The 19,537-nt window shown below is 38.7% G+C and overlaps 1 protein-coding gene across 1 annotated transcript in view; it reads left to right on the top strand.

Annotated features, from left to right (window-relative positions):
- Positions 1-654: 654 nt before the first annotated feature.
- Positions 655-19,537, top strand: part of HEATR1 (HEAT repeat containing 1) — a 41,414-nt gene continuing 22,531 nt past the window's right edge. Inside the window, exons 1-21 of the mRNA XM_054395187.1 lie at positions 655-796; positions 1,711-1,927; positions 2,479-2,620; positions 3,072-3,173; positions 4,067-4,207; positions 4,788-4,999; positions 6,183-6,316; positions 7,720-7,828; positions 8,171-8,281; positions 8,722-8,839; positions 9,952-10,058; positions 10,442-10,547; positions 11,530-11,618; positions 11,900-12,111; positions 12,400-12,521; positions 13,052-13,249; positions 15,154-15,337; positions 15,590-15,738; positions 17,588-17,780; positions 18,292-18,464; positions 18,784-18,951. Coding sequence (XP_054251162.1) covers positions 655-796; positions 1,711-1,927; positions 2,479-2,620; positions 3,072-3,173; positions 4,067-4,207; positions 4,788-4,999; positions 6,183-6,316; positions 7,720-7,828; positions 8,171-8,281; positions 8,722-8,839; positions 9,952-10,058; positions 10,442-10,547; positions 11,530-11,618; positions 11,900-12,111; positions 12,400-12,521; positions 13,052-13,249; positions 15,154-15,337; positions 15,590-15,738; positions 17,588-17,780; positions 18,292-18,464; positions 18,784-18,951 — 3,129 coding nt within the window. The remainder of the gene's footprint in view (positions 797-1,710; positions 1,928-2,478; positions 2,621-3,071; positions 3,174-4,066; positions 4,208-4,787; positions 5,000-6,182; positions 6,317-7,719; positions 7,829-8,170; positions 8,282-8,721; positions 8,840-9,951; positions 10,059-10,441; positions 10,548-11,529; positions 11,619-11,899; positions 12,112-12,399; positions 12,522-13,051; positions 13,250-15,153; positions 15,338-15,589; positions 15,739-17,587; positions 17,781-18,291; positions 18,465-18,783; positions 18,952-19,537) is intronic.

Here is a 19,537-nt window from a genome sequence, read left to right as displayed (position 1 = left end):
CCCCACCGCAGCCCGTGCCGCTGCCTTGCCGGCCTCAGCACAGAACCAGCAGCGCGCCTTGCTACGGGAACCTCGCTGAGCTGGAGCCTTGACAACCCGACTGGTCGCCTGGACAGGCGGTTTCTCCAGCGCAGGCAGACTAACCTCCGCTCCACGCCTGCACGAAGCCTCCACAGAGAGCCTGAGCCCCGAAGCACCACGCGTTACGCGCGAAACCCGGGCCACGGCTACTGTCACCCTCCGGCCCGCTGGGTGGCGCATGCCTGGAGAAGCACCCGCCCATCCCGGGAGCAGCCCTCTGCCAGCCAGGGGTGGGAGCTTCCCCTTCCGCGCCAGGCGGTGCTTCCGGTTCAGCAGCGCGCGCAGCCCAGGTGGGGCCCGGCGCGGAGCGGCGGGGAAGCAGGTGAGTGTCCGGGACGGGGGGACGTGTCACCGCTTGCCCCCGTCTCTCTTTTGCCGCGGTTTGGGTGGGGTCTGCCCAGCTCCACGTTTGTGCACCCCCGAGGGGCAGCTGGCATCATGGCCTGCGGCGGGACGGGGCGGGGCTGGGGGGGAGAGACGGGATGTCCCTGTGCAACTGCTTTATCCGCCGGCCGGCTTTGGTTTTCTTTCATTAGGTTTCTTTAGAGGCTCCTTTACTCGAAAGGCGAAGCTATGACGTCCCTCGCGGAGCAGCTGAAGCGGCTGGCACTTCCCCAAAACGATCCCAGCCTCCTAGACCGCAGCGAAGTAGCATCGCTGCTGTTCAGTTGCAAAGAAGCCGCGACTATTGACAGGGACACGTTTTTTGCAATCGGTGAGTTGGCTGTTCAGGTGCCAGTGGTTTTAAAAATCACCTGTTCAGAAAACATCTGGAGAGAGATAAGTGGGAAAGTCATACCCATATTCAAGAAAAGCCAAAAGGATCATTCAGGACATTACAAACTAGTCAGCATCACTCATGGCTAGTTACTACAGATTGCTCAGTCTTGTGTTTGGCTGAGTTTGAGGATGGAGGCTTTATGGTCTCTGACACAGTATTAGACCTCTGATCCAGTGTTTGATGACCCCAATGTTTAAAAAAAATCAGTCCATATATAGGTTTGAAATTTCTTATGTTCTGGCTTGCATCCGTTGCCTTCCATCATTCCATTGTGCATCTCTGAGAAGACTCTGGCTCCATCTCCTTGATAACGTATATTAAGGCCTATTAAGTAGTTGCAGACAGTAGGAAGATTTCCTTTTTACTTGCTCTTCTTCAGGCTGAAAAGACCCAGTTCCTCCTTTTCACTGTATGTTATTTTCCAGTCCCCTCACCATCAGGTGTTCCTCTCACTTGGACTGATTCAGCATTGTTTTACTTCCACTGATGAGCTAGAAATTTCCCACAGTACTCCAGTGGCACTCTCACAAACGGAGGTAACACTTCACATCTCTTAGCCTGCTGAGTCCACTCGCACTAATACAGTCGTGGCTGCTGCTGGCCTTCCTTGCTGCAAGAGCACACTGCTGATACTTGTTAATGATTTTTTTTATTTGTCAGTTAAGAAATACTCAGAAGTGTAGCAAAAATTTTGGTCTTAGACCTGTTAACTAATTTGATTTGTTTTGCTTAGTGAGGATGACCAGTATACCAAAGAAGCTGGATGTGCCAGTGAGGAGGTCAGTGGGCAGGACTGGTGAATAAAACTGGTGCATTTATAGCATTCTTTTTTTTTTTTTCCCCCCCAGGATGCACCGGTTTAGAAGAGCTGATGGGGATTGATCCTTCTTTTGAAGTGTTCCGGTCCAGTTTGTTCAGTTCGACATCCAAAGGCCTGGAACGCAGTGTTCAGTCTAAAGCAGTAAATCAGCAGTTGAATAAGAATATTTCATTGTTTCTGATTCATCTGTCCCCTTACTTTATGCTTAAGCCTGCACAGAAGTGCCTTGAATGGCTGATTCACAGGTAATCCAACAAGTATCCTACATGATAAATAGGGCTATTAGAAGTGCCAGATTGTTTTATTTTTTAACTTTAGTTTTCCAAAAGTACAGGTTAAAATATTTAAAATAGCTATTTGGGCTTAGTCTTTATAGGGCCAGATGTTCTCTTTTTGCCAATTAGATTGTTATCTTTGATAAATTTCTGTGAAATTGTTGATCTGTCATGATACTCTATATAAAAGCAATTTTTTTCTTGCCTGTCTTTCACTAAATTTACCCAGCTTTTTTTTTTTTAAGAAGCTTTTAGAAATGAGCTGTTAAATATTCTAATATTTTCAGTATTCACTGTGAAGCATTAGTATCATACCCTTGTATTATAACATAAGCTAAGTATTCTTATTTCAGGGTTATGCAGGAAGATGTGAAGAAAAAACAAACATTTTGTGAGGTTGTATTTGCTTATATAAATTAACCTATCCAAATGCAGGGAAAGTGGTGTTTCATGTCATGAAAGAGTAAGTAGTTATGTGGATACCAATAATTTTTAATTGTCTATATGTTTTTTTTCCTTAGATTTCACATTCATCTTTACAATCAAGATAGTTTGATTGGCTGTGTTCTGCCATATCATGAGACTAAACTATTTGTGAGAGTTATTCAGCTTCTGAATATAAAAAGCCCAACTCATAAATGGCATTGGATGGATCCAATAAGGGTAAAAAGTATTTCACAAATGCAAGTTGGGAGAAACATGAGGAACTTTATTAATAATATTGTGACTCTGTTGCTAGATTTAGAAATATGGTTCACCTGTTCATGTGGTTAGTGGTAGAACGGTAAGATAATTATAAAAAGCTTTAATTATAGTTACTCTTTGTTTTGGCAAGAGTTAAAGTATGTTTTTAAGATGCAAGTATTTGCTACTGTTAGGAAGATGTCAGTTACTGAAATGCGTGGTTATTTGAATATAGGTTGTGTGCAGTGTTCTTCATCACCTGTCTTAATGTAGACAGATAAAATTCCAGAGAGGAATGAGGGTTTCCATTGCTTAATTTAAAGGGTGTTAACTGAGCAGTAGGATTAATTTAGAGGTTATATTAAATTTTACTTTGGATGCTTCGCTTTACCCTTGAGTGTTCTAATTTTACTTTTTTCACCATGTAAAGAAACCTGGAGTCCCACTGGCAAGGGGTACTGTCATTACACACTGCTACAAAGACCTGAATTTCATGGATTTCATCTGCAGGCTTGTGGCAAAATCTGTGAAGGTTGGTCATTTATTCTTTTTATTGTCCTTTGGTTTTCATAATTTTTGTATATATATAGTATTGTGCTATTTACTAACATTTTAATTGCATATTAAACTTTAAAAGGAGTCATTTATGAAATGACATAAAAAAATAGGAAAATTTCTTATTTGTATAGATTACAGTCTTTCAGAAATTCTTGTAAGGAAGGATCTGAAAACCAACGAGCCATGGCAAAATAATTCAGCAATACTGTATTACTTAAAGATACTGTTGCTTTTAAGTATTTAGTTGTCTTAATTTCCCTTATGAAGTCATTTCTGCTATTAATTTGTAACCGTGCTTTGAATTTGGGTATCTTTTGAGAGTTGTCATGGGTGTTTTAAATATGCATCTTCAAACATTAATGAGAACTTAGAATTGAGAATGTTAGAAGGTGAGTGGGTTTATTTGGTTTTGCAGTTAATGTCAAATGGAGAACTAATTTTATTGTCCCAGAAGGGTAAGATGTGCTACAGTTTCAGTTATTTGGAGAACTAGAATGCAGATACTGTCAAACTAAGCAAAGCACACACAATAATAGGTTTTGTTCACAGATGTAATAGGGAGTGTTAAATGTATACCAGTCAGCTTCTTGGCTACCCAGTTCTCAGTCTTGAGCATTACACCAAAATCTTTATTGATTTAGACAACCTTGTTATGACTAAGTACAGTAGCAGAGGTAATCCCATTTCCTTCTACCTTGTCAGCAAGGGGAGCAGTAACCCCTGCCTAGGAGAAGGTGATGACTTGAGGTATGCCAGCAGGAACGTATAGAGCACATATGAGGAAGTTTTGGTATTTTACTGGGTTGGGGGTAAGCACCTTTCCGCTTTTTTTCTGGTGTCTGAACAATTGATTTTTCTGTGGTCCAGGTCTTTTCAGAGTGTCCTGGCAACTCAGCTCAACTGAGAGTTCTTCTTGTGTTTTATGCCTCCACCATTGTATCAGCACTTGGAGCTGCAGAGAAGATAACAGACGCTATAGTCTCTATGCTGCTTCCTTACATTCAGAAGGTATATGAAGCTTTTTTTTCCTTCCTGCGTGATGGAGTGTACTGTGTTCTGTGTACATGTGTCTGCAGAGAACATTTAAGAAGGACGGTCTGTGAAGTGGTATTGTACTGCTCTTAGCCTGCTTTGAAAAACCAGGCAGGTGAAGGTCCATGAGCAATAATGTTTTTTCACACCTCAGATGAGCACTTTCAGAACTCTATTTCCTACCCTGCATGAGGAATGGAGCTGTGAGAAATAAATACACAGTTTTAATGAACCTCTGCCTTAGAGACTTACCATGCTGAACAATGAGGAAATGGAGTCAGGGTATGCAGCTTGCATTAATATCCTTTTGTACAGGATTATTGCTCAGTTAATGAACAGAGCAGCAGTTAGTGAATGTATCTTCTGTATGTATGCACCCTGTGTGACAACTCTTTCCTCCTGAAAATCGAATTTATAGATCCCTTAAAATTTAACATGTGGAGGAGGAGGTGGTAGCATGAGTCCATAATACCAGAATGAAAAATATTTAAAAGAAAGAGTACATTAACATAAAAATATTTGTGTGTTAAAAATCCACCTTTATCTCTTTTCTTAGGGGTTGAAATCCTCTATACAGGATTACAGAGCTGCAACATACATGATAATCTGCCAGATGACAGTAAAAGTGACAGTGGAGTCTACTTTAGTGCATTCCTTGATGGTACAGATCAGCAAGACTTTAGATAAAGTGCCCTCATTACTCAGGGATGGGGTATCATGCTTGAACCTACTTCTACAAACTCAGAAAGGAGACAAACTTGGGAAAAAGTAAGTCTACATGAATTGGGTTTTCCCACTTCTTAGAAGCTCTGGCTGCACTTTGATATTTTTTTTTTCCTCTGCATTAAAGGAATACTTTACTATTAGAAATTTTTGTAGTTGACATTTCAAAAGGCTCAGCAGTTTCTTTGGTTGACTTTAAAAATCTGTGTGCTCCCTACAGCTAAGAAGTCTAGTCTGAGTCTGTCATTTTTTGATCCCTCTTCTGCCACTTCCATCAGTAAAAGACTATGGTCAATCTGCAAAACCAAACTCTGCCAGTAAGAGGTTTTCCTGAAAGCAGGAATACTGCAAGAGAAGCCAGCATAATAATGCTAGTGCAAATGTGATGTTTAAATAACTTGGGAAAAAAAAAAAGTTTTGTTCCTTCAGTGGAAGGGCTTTGAGTTTGTGTAGTTTGACTCATTAAGTGTAAGTACTTCTATTCCACCACTTCTCCACAAGTCAGATGTTCTGGAAGTACATCGACCTATCTGCCTTGCTCTGGCCCAGTTGTCTAGCGCTGTTAAGGTGCAGTTGAACACAGTTATGGAAGTCCTGCGTCGTACTGGGAGTTTACTTGCTGGCAGAGACGTTAGCATGGGTATTCCAGAAGAATAAATCTTTGCTGGGATAAGTACAGTGATTACCTTCCAGGTACGAGTTAAAAGCTAAGGTGTGGGGAACTAAGGAGAAGCATGATTGATGCATTATGCAGTATCCGGCCAGGTGAGCATAAAAGGAGACAAGATGAAGGAAGTATTTTATTAGCAGGAAGGGTAATTGCTTCTGTTCTCTTTGAGGATCTCTGTTATTTAGCTGTTCTTTCTCCTCACTTCCTTTTCTGTAATAGATACACTTCTCACAATACAAGGATATCTCTTCATGCAATCCTTAGAAGTACTTTTTCCTATACTACCAGTTCACAAAAATGTAGGTATCTTCACTGTGCCATTGCAGCAGCACTGGTCAGCATGGCTGGCAGTACCCTGTTTTCTTCTTGGATATTAAATGCACCAGTAATCCTCTGATAATGAGGTAGTGGAATCCTTTCAATCATCTTACTCGTTTACAATGAGACCATTACCTGATGCTGGGATTTGAGGAAGTCTGCATGGTATGAAAGTGTCAGCAACCCAGATGAGCATACATATTTTATTGGGATTTTTTATTTCTCTGTTTCATTGTGCAGGCCATTTAATTACTTGTGCAAAACCCCAGAACTGGTAACAGTTTTGCAAGGCCTCTCAGCAGACTATGATATCTCTCCTCTTCTAAGTTACCTGTTGCCTCACCTTGTTTGCACTGTCATGAAAAGTGATATGGGTAAGTTAGTTTATGGTTTTCACAGGTTTTTTTTCAGGGCAGATGGCTCCAGTCAGTGTCATAATTGTGTAATTTTAGCTTCTACCATTAAATATTGCACCAATACATGTGGAGATGTCATAGAGCTTTTATGTGTGCTGCATTTTCTTGGTTCAGGAAGCTATTTTAGGTATTGTCATATCTATACTGCTTTTATTTAGATGTTGATTTGCACTACTTGAAAGCAACCTGGTGGAAAAACATGTATTGGTGGACAGCCCGCTGAACATGAGCCAGCAGTGTTCCCAGGTGGCCAAGAAGTCCAACAGCATCCTGGCCTATATCAAAAACTGTGTGTCCAGCAGGAGTAGGGAAGTGACTGTGCCCCTGGTGAGGCTGCAGCCTGAGTACTGTGTTCAGTTCTGGGTGCCATAGTATAGCACGTTGAGGTCCTGGAGCATGTCCCGAGAAGAGCAGTGAGGCTGGTGAGTTTGGAGGGCATGTCATATGAGGACAGGCTCAGGGAGCTGGGGTTGTTCAGTCTGGAGAGGAGGCAGCTAAAGGGAGATCTTACTGCCCAACTACCTTAAAGGAGGCTGTTGTGAGGCTGTGGTGTTGGTCTCTTCTCCTAATTACCTAGCGATAGGATGAGAGGAAATGGGTTTAAGTTGTGCCAGGGGAGGTTTAGATCAGATATTAGGAAAAACTTCCTGACTGAGAGAGTGGTGAGGTGTTGGAACAGGCTGCCCAGGGAGGTAGTGGAGTCACCATCCTTGGAGGCGTTCAAAACGTGTAGATGTGGCACTTCAGGATATGGTTTAGTGGTCATGGTAGCTGGGTTATAGTTGGACTCGATGATCTTAAAGGTCTTTTACAGCCTGAGTGATTCTATAATTCTATTTTAGCAGTAATTTTGGTATATGAAAATCCTGACTCGGATGTATTGTAGTACTGCAAAATAACTTTTAGGAAGATTACCTGTACTCCATTTGTAGTTTAAGTAGGGGCAATCTATGTTTACCAGAGTCTATGTGTGCCTGGGGACAGTTTGGGACAGCAAGGCTGCCTGACATGCAGTAGTAGCCAAATCATGACTGGGAAAGCTTTTTAGATGAAAAGGTCCATATTCACACCAGGGAATGCTGTAGGGTGTTGCTAGCACAGGTTGTGGTAGCAGGTGTGGAAGGTTCTAAAGCATGCTTGAATTTATTGGTAGCAATACAGCTTTTGGCATTTTAATGACATTGGTATAAAAGCATTGCCATCAGCTCACGGGGAGTTAGTAATCAGTGAACATTGTGGTCTTTCAGTTGTGTGTGTAATTCACTAGATGATTATGCCAGTACAAGCTATTAGATTTAATAGATATTAAAGAGTTATTCTCCAACTGTTGCTCATCTTTTATAATGATTCATTGTTCTTAGAGGAACAAGGAGAATCTGAGGAGACAGAGAATCAGATTTACATCAAACATCTTGAAGCTATCCTTCAGAGTATACCACTGGAAAAGGATTTAGATCGCCTGTTGGCTTCGTGAGTTAACTTCCATTATTATTCTTCTGCAGTACTACAGTCATTGTTTAATATAAAGTAGTTCCTGATGATGACATTAGCATATGAGCATGTTTTTCTGATTTTTCAAGTTAACTCCAAACCTGGATTTTGAAACTGAAACACTGGTAATCCGGAAGAGCCATACTTTAACACATGTGTGAGCGCTGATGGGACAGAGTCCCAACTTAAGTCCAGGACAAAATCTGTACTTGAAATAAGTAATGCATATTAATCCTAACCTGTTTAGCAGTGTGCTTTGTAACATTAATGAAAACTACTATCCAAAAAAATGGTGACTTTTTCTTTTGCTTGTAATTTTAGCAAGTTTCTTGAAGAGTTTATCTTGTGTGGTACAGAGTTTGAATCTAATCCCGTGAAAATGGCTGCACTAAATCAAAAAATGCTTCCTCTGATCAGACTTCTTGAGAGAAAGTAAGTTCCATTTTTCTGTGACAGGCCTGTCTGTAGAGTGGTGATGTCAGCTGCAGTCTTGGCTTATTGGGTGTAGTAAGCACAATATTCTTGCCTAAATGGAGTAAAAATAACTGACTCCTAGTCTCTGTCCAAACTTTATTTTACTGATCTGCTCTTACATACTTTGTTGCCACTAATGCATGGACAAAGACCAATGGACTTTGTATAACTATTTTCTGTGTAGCATGACCCTTTCTGTGCATTATTTATCCTAGTAGTCTGTGTATTGCTCAGCTGTGTTGAGACATAATGGTTGTTTGCCTTTGCAAAGCTGCTTAAAAGTAGCTGGTTTAGATGTATGTGTGCATTCAGCTTCCTTATATTTCCCTGTATTTCTTCAGTATGTGTATCTTCTTTTGTAATTCTCTGTGGAAAACGGGGGTTTTGTCTGTTGGCAGATATCCTAAAGCCTTAGACAGTGTATTAGAGAAGCATCTGGAAGATTGCACAGATAAGACTGAGCAAAATCTTTTTCACCAATTCATTTCTCTTTCACTAAGCTGTGGCAAGTACAAGGTAAGTAGAACCTCAGTTTGTGATCTTAGCTCTTAGTTATACTGTCAGAAGGCTGATATTTTGAGAAAGTTCTGCTCTGTCTTCTTCCTAAAGAAAATTTTTTATCATTCCTAACAATAAAAACCTTGGAAAAAAAACCAAACTTACTTAAGTGTGATTTGGGGCGCAGGGAGGTGGCTTGCTCAAAACTGTGGTAAAATCATAAGCCACCGGATCTTTTAAGTTTCTGTTTATTATGAACAGTCATGCATGAGAGCTTTTTCTTATGGTTAAAATTTATGGTCAATAGTGACAACATGGTGTGCTCAGCAAGGCCTTCTTGTAAAGATTTTGTCCATTTCAGAGGTATTTGTTTTGGGAAATGTGACAAACGAATTTCCATTGAGAGAAGATGCTTGGTCCTTGTCGTTGCATTGATTTCCTGAACGTTTACAGTCAGTAATAGGGAATAATAGAGTGACTAGAGAGTTATTCCTGTGCCATTTCTGAAAATCAATTGAAATCCAGCCTAACACAGAACAACTGTGAGTGGAACAGGCCTGTCCAAGGAATATATTATTAAGAGATAGTTAGTATTATGACTGTTGTTTGCAGTTACTGAAAGACTGAAATCACATAGGGAAAATAATAAACTGTGCTTTGTGTGCTTTTGTACTGATTTAATGAAGGCACAGATTCTGTGACTGAATAACAAGTGGGTTAACAGAAAAGGCATGCAGAACAAAGGCATATGACTCTCTTCGAGCCATTAAGGTTCCTGAGATAAGTGCATGCAGCTGGATTGGCAGAGATGCCTTTTTAACAGTTTTTATCTGTGCTCTGTCACACTGACGCTGTCACTAGACCTTTCTCAGAATCCTTAGATAAGTGTAGTGCTTTTCTAGGACAAAAAGGTGTCTGTGGGTTACTGTACTTTTCAATCTGTACCCCAAAAACTGTCTGCCAAATCTGAAACAGTTATACAACATAATTTTTATGTAATTGATGCTTCTATGAGTCTGAATTACACATATTTTCTTCTGGTACAAAAAATTGCTTAAAGAATTTATCCTGTTATATATACTTCAAGTATCTTTAGCATGCAGTAAGTCACTCTGAAATCTGTATTTCAGTTTCTGGAAGACTCTGATACCTCCCTTCTGCTTAGTTTGAATCACCCTCAGCCAGCTGTGCGGGTCTTGGCGCTTCAGCATTTGAAAGATGTTATTGAAACATCAAAGGTTTGTTTGTGTCCTGAATCTCTCACTTAGAGAACTTAACCAAAATCTTCAAAAAGCTGCTAGCTATACGTATCAGTTGAATATAAGTGGAACATTTATTTACTCATATCATGCTCACAGTTTTTCATGGTATTTTCGGTAGGCTTCTGGCAGCATTTCCCCCTGTTCTGGAGACTGGATGTAGTTCTTGTTTATTAAGCTGCTTGTAGTTTAAGGGATACTTCTAATTTTTTTTTTGCTGTTGAAAGTTAGTCTGCCTGTAAGGTTTAATTTAGATTATGTTGCCACTTTTCTTGTACTCAGTTTCAGGTATTTCATTAAAAGCCTGTAAATTGTGGTACCAACAAATTATGGATTTGTCCTTTGAATCTTTTTTTCCTTCATTTTTTCAGGAAGGCTTTGATCAGACTTTCATAGAAGAAGCCATTTTTGGTCGGCTCAAGGATGACAACAGAGATGTTGTAATGTCTGCTCTCAGTTCTTTGGAGGTAAGAGTCTATCGTGTGATATGTCAGGTGAGATGTTAGCTGATCTTGAATATGTGTGTCTGGAATATATTCTTTGTAATTATCTTTCTCTTTATGTCCTTAATGTGTGGCTTCTGCCCTTTGGGACAGGATGAAGCAGCACAAATTTAGGAGCTTGTGTTGTTTCCTGGCTCAGAGTTTTCCCCACCCCGAAGCGTTTGCAGTTAGCCTGAATTTATTGATTTTTTGTTTGTTTGTTTGTTTCCTGTAGCTGCTAAGGCATATTTTAATCTTTGGCTGTTATTTAAAGTGTGCTTCCTGTTTATCCTGTACATTTTGCTATAAAAACGCAAGCCATGTTATTTGCCATTTGCACGGAAAATGATGCACTGACAAATCACTAGGCTAGTGCGAAGTGCTCAGTTGAGTTTTTCCATATGAGAGTCATTTGGTCGGTTGATAATGGCAAAGTCCTGAACTACAGCTCAGGTTTACTGGATAGGACTCTGGTATGCATTGTACTGATTGTTTCCAGCTAGAGTAACAGTCTTTTTTTATTACTTCTGCTAGTAGTAGTGGAGAATATTATTAGCAGTGGTGTAATTGGTCTTGTGTGTTCATTCATTCTCAGTTACTAAAAAACAGGAACAAAAGCATGTGAGTGATTCTTTAAACTTTAGAATCCTTTGTTAATGTCCCTTAGATTTTTGTCATACAGATGCTATGTAAAGTAAAAACAGTTCTTACTTAATTACAAAGTGTTTTGTTTATTGTATGAATTTTACTAAAAGTGCATTCAATAAATTCTCCGTCCTTTAGCATATGATGAGTGCATGCTGGACAACCAGGTAATATTTTTACTACATGATTGTCAATAGGAATACCATTGGTAATATTTGATCTCTGTTTCCACTAAGTATAACAGATGTATTTTCCATTATGATATGGTAAAATATTTTGCATTTTCTTATAATTTATTTTCTTTTTCTTTATTACTTTTCAGATTTACAGGAAACAATTAAATCCAGAACTAGTAGTGTCAAGTCTTCTGAACATCTTCCAGAATGCTGATCTTTCAAAGGATGGAAAGTGGTATGTATGTGCCTTTTTTCAGTCTACATTCATCGTGTAAAGATTAATTGTTTTTTAAGGTAATTCTAAAGAATGCTTTATAAACTGTTTTTCACATAAAATACTTGTTATGCTCTGAGTTACAAGAGAAACAGGCAATGATTTGCATACGATTTCCCATTAATTCCTTATTTATTCTCACTGCTGTTTGGATTCAGAAGATTGCCATGGAAAATGGAGAAAAAGAATTACTGTTGGTATGATTGAACAATGGATTTTCAACATGACTTGTTCTCTTTCAGGTACAAGGTTCTGGAGCGAGCAATAAAAATTTTATTCGATGAGGAGATTTTGAAAGAGAAAAAAGAGCTACTAGATGAAGCAGTAATGCGCTTGTTACCTTTTATGGTAATCACTACTGTGAATTCAAAATCTTCAGATTGGAAAATGGCCATTTGTCTGTCAGAATCTGATCTCTGCACCTTACACCCTTTACTGAAAGGTTGGCGAGAAGGTAAAGCATTAATTGTAACTGATTTGGTAAAAAAGAGGTGGTGACAATTTAGGATGTTATCCTTATTGAACCTAAAAACTTAATGAAAGAGACTAGCTGCAATTAACAAGCTATCATGCTGTCAGTGTGGGTGGAGTTCCTTAAAAACTCATTTTAAAAATGAAGAAATTCTCTAGTATGTTACTGACTGTTTCTAAATATTAGTGACCCACCAGTGTTTTAATAGGCAATTTGCACACCTAGATTGTCTGATTTTCTGATTTTTTTTTTTTTTTCCCTTTGGACTAGCTCTTCAAGAGGCAATTGAATCCAGCAAGCCTGCAGAGTTGATTGGAGTGGCCAACAACAAAATGATTCTGCTATTTTCTAAAAACATGACTTCAGGGGACTCTCCCTTACTATTGCAAATGGTATGTGCACCATGTTACCCTAACCCCAAGAGATCTTACTTTTTGAATGGTCACTGTAGTAGAACAAATGTGCTATAGAAGAACTTTGTATGTGCTCTTCTTAGCATTAGTGTTCTATCACCAAGCCAATAGACAAGTGTGTATGTGTATATATACATATATATATGTGTGTATATGTATATATATATATATATATGAAAAATAACAAACCCTAGTACAAATTAGATAAGTCAGATTTCAACCTTAATGTAAGCTCTTATCTCTTTGGAGAAATGATGAGATTAACTAAATTACAGGAATTTTTATTTTCCTGAAAAATAATTCTAAAGAATAAACAAACATACCTGTGGGTAGTTCATAGAAACAGATATCTGTGTATTCCCAGGTTCCAGAGTATACCATTACAGCAGCTGTTACTAATGATAGAAGGTAACAAGGATTATCTGGGTATGTAAATGAAAAGCAGTTTAAAGTCATAGTGAAGTCCTGCTATCTTCCAGACTTGTTCTTCCTCTACTCCTTTTTCTAAGGTTGATGACCTGGTTCTTGTTGCTGAAACGGAATCTGAGAGTGTACGTCAGAAAGTAACTACTTATATCATTGGTTCAGTGCTTGCTCAGTGCTGCTGCAATACACAGATGAAGGAAAGTTACTTTTCAGTGGCTATCAGAGTCTTCCATTTCTTGGATAAAAAAATCAAAAATCTCAGAGCTTGTGATCCTGCAGAGGTAAGACACAAACAGTTTGGAGAGGGCGTTTTCTTTCTAATGGAGACATCTTTTTTTATTGGAGAGCAAGAAGTTAAGAAACATTGAGAAGGACTGAAAATCTTGACTTAGTTTTTTTCAGAGCTAAAACACAGACTTGTCAACTGTACTAAAAGCTGTCATTAAAAGTTGCTCTTGTATTTTACCACTGCATAGTGTCTGCATTAAAAACTTCGGAACTCCAGAGCTTTAGGCCTCACATCTCACTACCTGATTCAATGTTTCATTGGTGTGGGCTTGGCACAAAGTATGGGGCAATTCTGCCAGGTACCCTTTGACATCATGTGGTGTCATTATTTGTCTTAGGAATATCAGAATTTTAGTCATGAAGTAAAGTTTTTTGCTGTCTTGTTTAATAGAGGACAGACAGAAATACAACTGAGTATGAAGAAGAGAGGGTTAAGAGCAGGTCCAGAGGAGGGCCAGGACATGGTCAGAGGGCTGGAATATCACTGCTATGAGGAAAGGCTGAGAGACTTGAGGTTGTTCATCCTGGAGAAGAGAAAGCTCCAGGCATACCTTATTGCAGCCTTCTAATACTTAAAAGGGGCCTGTAAGAAAGATGGGGAGAGACTTTTTAGCAGGGCCTGTAGTGATAGACAAGGGGCAACGATCTCAATCTAAAAGAGGGTAGATACAGCTTAGATATAAGGAAGAAAATCTTTAATATGAGGATGGTAAGGCAGTAGAACAAGGTTACCCAAAGCAGCTGTGGATACCCAGTCCCTGGAAGTGTTCAAGGGCAGGTTGGATGGGGCTTTGAGCCACCTGGTCTAGTGAAAGATGTCACTGACCGTGGCAGGAAGGCTTTCTCTAGAGTGCATGATTTTTGAAGATCCCTTCCAACCCAACCCATTCTGATTGTACAAATTTGAACCTCAAAGCAAGTCCTTGTAACAATATCAGAAACGTTGCTGAATTTGTTGGGTTTTGGTTTATTCCACAGCTCCATAAGCAGTTGTATTGACAGGCAGAAAGAGAAGCCATTAAAGGGGAAGGAAAAGTGTTCAGAAAGAGTATTTCTGCATCTTGCTGCAACATTTTTGCTTTAATTTTATGTGTATTTTCCACAGGGGCTTTCTTGATTTATTTTGATGTTGAAACAGTTTGTTCTTTTTTTTTCTGTGTAAGAAACCCACATGAATAGGGCTGGATTTCTGTGTGTGCAGACACACACACACACAAATAGCAATACAAGATAATTGGTTATTCTGACCTCAGATAATTCTGAAAAAGAGTTTTTATATATAGGAATATATGAAAGATCTGGGTTATGTTGCTGGAACAAAGCTAGATGAGAGGATTACACTGACTGTGCACAAAATGCTGAGAATAACTCCTAATGCCTATGAAAAGAGAGGTTTAGAGAGAGTGATATATTACTCTTCTGTTACCTCACTGACATACACTTCATTACGGTAGTCAGAGCTGGCATAGGTTTTAAAACTGAAAATGCAAGTTTAAATGTAAAATCAGAAAATGTAATTCACTTCATCAGGATACTTATTTTGAGGTTAAAAATTAAATACTCCTGAATTTTAGGACTGAATTTAATGTCTTGTGTTGCATGAAATTTTGACAGTATACATTAAAATGGATCAAAAATAGAAATGGGTAGATTCAGATTGGATATTAGGAAGAAATTCTTCACCATGAGGGTGGTGAGATGTTGGAACAGATTGCCCAGGGAGGTGGTAGAAGCCACATCCCTGGATGTTTTTAAGGCCAGGCTGGATGTGGCTCTGAGCAACCTTAATCTAGTGTGAGGTGTCCCTGCCCAGGGCAGGGGGGTGGAACTAGATGATCCTTGAGGTCCTTTCCAACCCTAACAATTCTATGATTCTAAAATGAATTTTCATTCACAGGAAACTCCCCTGAATTGGTCTGTTGAAACAGCAGAGGAAACTTTGGTGCCTCAGGACCTGTTAATTGCGTATATAGAAAAGCTCAATAGTGAGCAGACTGCTTATGCAGAGGAGTCAGCTATGTTCTTGTTCTTACTGAAAAACTTCATTAATGGCCTAAAACCTCCTCTGTCCTTTTCAAAAGGTAGGTGTAAGATTTCGACTGTCATTTATATCTATGAAGTGAAGAAGGAAGGTTAACTGTCTTCACAACTTGTTAGAAGCCCCTTGCTTCCCTAAGCTTCTTCTCTTGTTTTTATTGAGATTATCTTGTGAACATGAAATCAGCCAAATATTTTGTCTTCTTTTAACCAGGCATGTCTGTTTCCCCTTGATGTCTGAAGGTGTCCATGTGCATCCACTTTGTCTTATTTATAATAAACCTGTATTTTTTTAGAGGAAACTTGGTGGAATCCCGAATCTCTGAATCAAGATAGTAAGGACTACCTGCACCTCCTTTTGGGGCTGTTTGACCTACTTGTCTGTGGAGCTAGTGAGGGAAGCAATTCCACTCAGTACAGGGCACTGATGAATCTCTTACTCAAGGTATTTTGCATTTGTTGCTCTGAATTATTAGTCAGAATGCATACTGTTAAGGAAAGAGAAAAATGGAGAACTGATCATGCAACACTGCTTGTGGCATGCTGTTACTGCAGCTGGTTATCTAATCCTAATTAAATATAATAATGGAAAACGAAATAAACCAAATAAATGCAGAATTGAGGCAAAGGTGAAAACAACATTGATTTTCAGGACAAAGTCAAGAGCTTGAAGTTTTAGCTAAAAGGTGTTTTGGTTTACTCTGTAAAATTTGGTAGTTTTTAAATACAATAATTTGAAGGAAAAATTTAGAAGATATTGCATGTTTCCTCATGACATCTGAGGAAGAAAGAAGACAGGCATTGACACAAAGCATCAGTTATGGAATTTGATGCTGTTTCATCAAGAACTACACATGACAAACAGAGGAAAGAAGGAATAAGAACTTGTTTCTGATGTTAATTCTTGTATATAAGTTTGTCTGATTATCAGTCACTCCAAGATCTAGTGAAATTACACTGATAGTGAGCTATTATGGAGATCAATTCATTGCCTGGCTAGTTAAAGGCTGTCGGCAGGGAAGCAAAGATGTTATTTTGATGGGATTTTTGACTGAGCAGGCTGGGTCATACTGCAGAGAGTTGGAGGAGGGACTACAGACAGCTTGTGGAACGGGGTTAGTAATGTCCTAAGGCCTAGTGAAGGCAACAGCTGCAACAATAATTTTCTTCTTTCACTTGTGGAGTACTGCTGGTCTCCCATTTTGAGACTGTTGAATTTGAAAGGGTCAATAGAGTTGTAACTATGTACCTACGAGAACCTAGATCTTGATGGACTTGTGGAAAATAGAATGGGCAAGAGTGTCAGAAGCTTTATCAGTTGTTCTGGCAAGCAGTGCTCAGTCTGCAGGGTGTTGAGTGGGCACTCCAGTCTGACGAATGAAGAGCTCTTAGGGTTCCAGAGAGCATGTTGCAGACAGAAAGCGTGCTAGCCATTGCCGGACCATGTAGTAAAAATTGTTTTAGAATGCTATTAGGAGGCAGTGTAACTGCTTCAGAATCGAAGCTATCATCATTAAATTTTGACAGGAACATAGTGAAGTTGCAGTAACTGAGCATAGAAGGGACAAAAACTAAATCCAGTGAGTCTTCTTGGAGCAGTTACTACTATTGAGGATATGAGAGGACACTTTGACCTGTGTCTGTGAGTGATACATTTATGATTCAAAGTTTGTTAATTTTGGTCCATGCTCTGTTATTATAAAGCCTATACAGTCAATCCAGAAAAAAATCTAAGAACAAAGTTTGAAGTGATTAGGTAGCACAAAAAACTCCTGTACAAGCAAGTTGAATGCTCAGCTCCTCTGAGAGGCTAGTTCATAGACTTTTGAAAATTACCTTGTATGATTGATGAAAAAGTTAGAGTATGTGTAATAGTAAGAGTAGTGCTGCACAAAACAGGAAATAGAATCTCTTTATTTAGCATATAAGATTTTCCTTCCACAGTTGAAATACTATACAAATGTTCATATGGATGTGTTTTCAGTCTCTTATAATTAAAAAAAAAATCCTTTGTAATAACATACCTGTAAACTGCAAGTTATCCTTTAAATAAGACAGCAGTTTACACAATATGTGGATTTGGTGTACGCATGCAAGTACTGTTTACCCAAAAGCATCTACTCAGTAACTTTCTCTCCCCAAAGACACTGGATCTGGCTCTCTAGTTCTCTTTGTGTGTACTCCTTTGCTTCAGGTGGTTTATTAGATTCTGTGAGTAGTAATTTGCAGAAGAAATTAAAGTTAAGTGCTTTTCTCTTTTATTTTTTTTTCTTCCCTTTTTTGTTACATTTAAGGTACACCTAAAAGATTCAGAGGTTCTCTTCAAATTCCTGTCAATTTTATGGACTTACAGTTACAACCTTTCAAATCATCTGAACTATGAAGTCAGTGCAATGCTACAGACTCAAGCTCTATATATTGGCTATGCACTGCTTGAGTCACAGACATATCAAAAGAAGAAACAGCTGCTATCATCATCATCTCTAGGTAAAGTAAAACAGCATCTATCTCTCATCCTAAGATTTAATCTGAGTATGTTTTATTTTTTGTCCAATTTTACTATATTTAATACCATGAAGAGTATCTATAGTTACGTTTAGCTGCACTAGCCTGAGCCAGCTCTCTTGTTGATTCACTGCTGCAGTTACTAGCCCAAGCTTGGAAGTACGTGAAACCACTTTTTTTTTCAATCTTAAGAGTGCTCCTAAACTGAAGAAGTCAGTTACATCACCTCTCTTTCTATGCAGTCTAAGTATGTGGCAGTCAGTAACAAGATAGGCACTTTCTGAGCTTAAATATAAGGACTGTGATGAAGAAGTTCAGAGCCATGGATCTGGAGGTTCATGTCAGATTTGTTTTGAGGTTAACAGCGAAAAGACATGTCCTTTTAATTCTAAAGTAATGTTGATGCCTCCTCAGGGGAACAGATACAGGAAAATTCTGACCACTGACTTTTAATTCTGTTGTCTTTTCTTCCTTACTTCAACCTTTTTTGTAGTGGTGATATCTTTGCTAATTAACTTGGGTAGTCCTGTGAGTGAAGTTCGAAGGGCTGCTCTCAATTGCCTCCATTCCTTGAAAGGGATAAAGGAGTCTCTGTTTCATCCTGTTCTTCAGCATTTGGAAGAAAATGCAGAAGAGATCGTGTCTGACCCTGCATACATAACACAGGTATTTCTGTTATTAAGATGTACATTAAAAGTTTTGACTATTGCTCCCACCTTTCCTAAAAGAAATCAAGTTGATTGGGAAAGTTCATACTCCTTGTATACTATAGTAGGCTAATTTTATTTTTTTTAAAGGACTGTAAAAACATTTAAGTGATTTATTGCATACAGAGAGTTGAGAATATCAATCCCATAAGAGCTATCAACTTGAAGTTTACTATCAGATTATTAATTCTGTTTGTATTTAGACTACACAGAATAAATGTTTTAAGGCATTTTTATTGCAAAAGAAGAACTTAATTTTCACTTTGTTAATGAACTAGATCATGGAAGCTCTATTTGAGGATCTCAAAACACAACCAAAACAGAAATCCCAGAAGAAGAAATTGTGGGAAGCTTTGGAAAGCATACTTGATTGTGTACAGAACCCTGTTTTCCCATCCTATATTGCAAGAAACTTAATGAAAATTCTTCATGAAGTCCATGGTGAGGTAAGTGCTGCCTTTCTAGTTTTACAGGTTCTGCACTTGACTGAAGTGCTGAAATCCAATTTAATTTAGGAATAATCCTCTTAAATAATTCCATAATGTGTTAGTCTGTTAGGCTTTAAGTTGACACCTCTATTAATACACCATAGTGCTGCAAAGTATGTATGTATTAACCTTGTCTTATCTAGTGTATTCAAAATTCTCTTAAAATCTGGAAAATACCTGAATTCAGTATTCACAAAAATGAATGGAATTATGGATTATTATGCTCTTTCCAGCTGCATGTTTCTTGAAAGGCTTGTGAACTGCAGAGAGAATGAGTTTTCCTGTCTCATGTTTGAGTTTTGTAGGAAACAGCCGTAATCAGTGGAAAAAAATGCCCTGTTTCTGTACTAGAAAAACAAAATGCTAATCTGCAGAAGGAAAATAGCAAACTAGGAGATGAGCATGCAGTTGTGGTAATCTCACAATAAATCTTACATTTTTCCTCTTGAACAGTTGTTGCATAAAATACTGTATACAATGTATTGCCAAAGAGGGGATGTTGCAGTAAAATGAAGCTGTTTTGTTGGAAGCTTGTTGAAATTAA

Source organism: Indicator indicator, chromosome 2 (genome assembly GCF_027791375.1).
Source record: "Indicator indicator isolate 239-I01 chromosome 2, UM_Iind_1.1, whole genome shotgun sequence".
In the NCBI taxonomy this organism is placed as follows: Eukaryota; Metazoa; Chordata; class Aves; order Piciformes; family Indicatoridae; genus Indicator; species Indicator indicator.
This window is presented reverse-complemented; position numbering and strand designations above follow the sequence as displayed.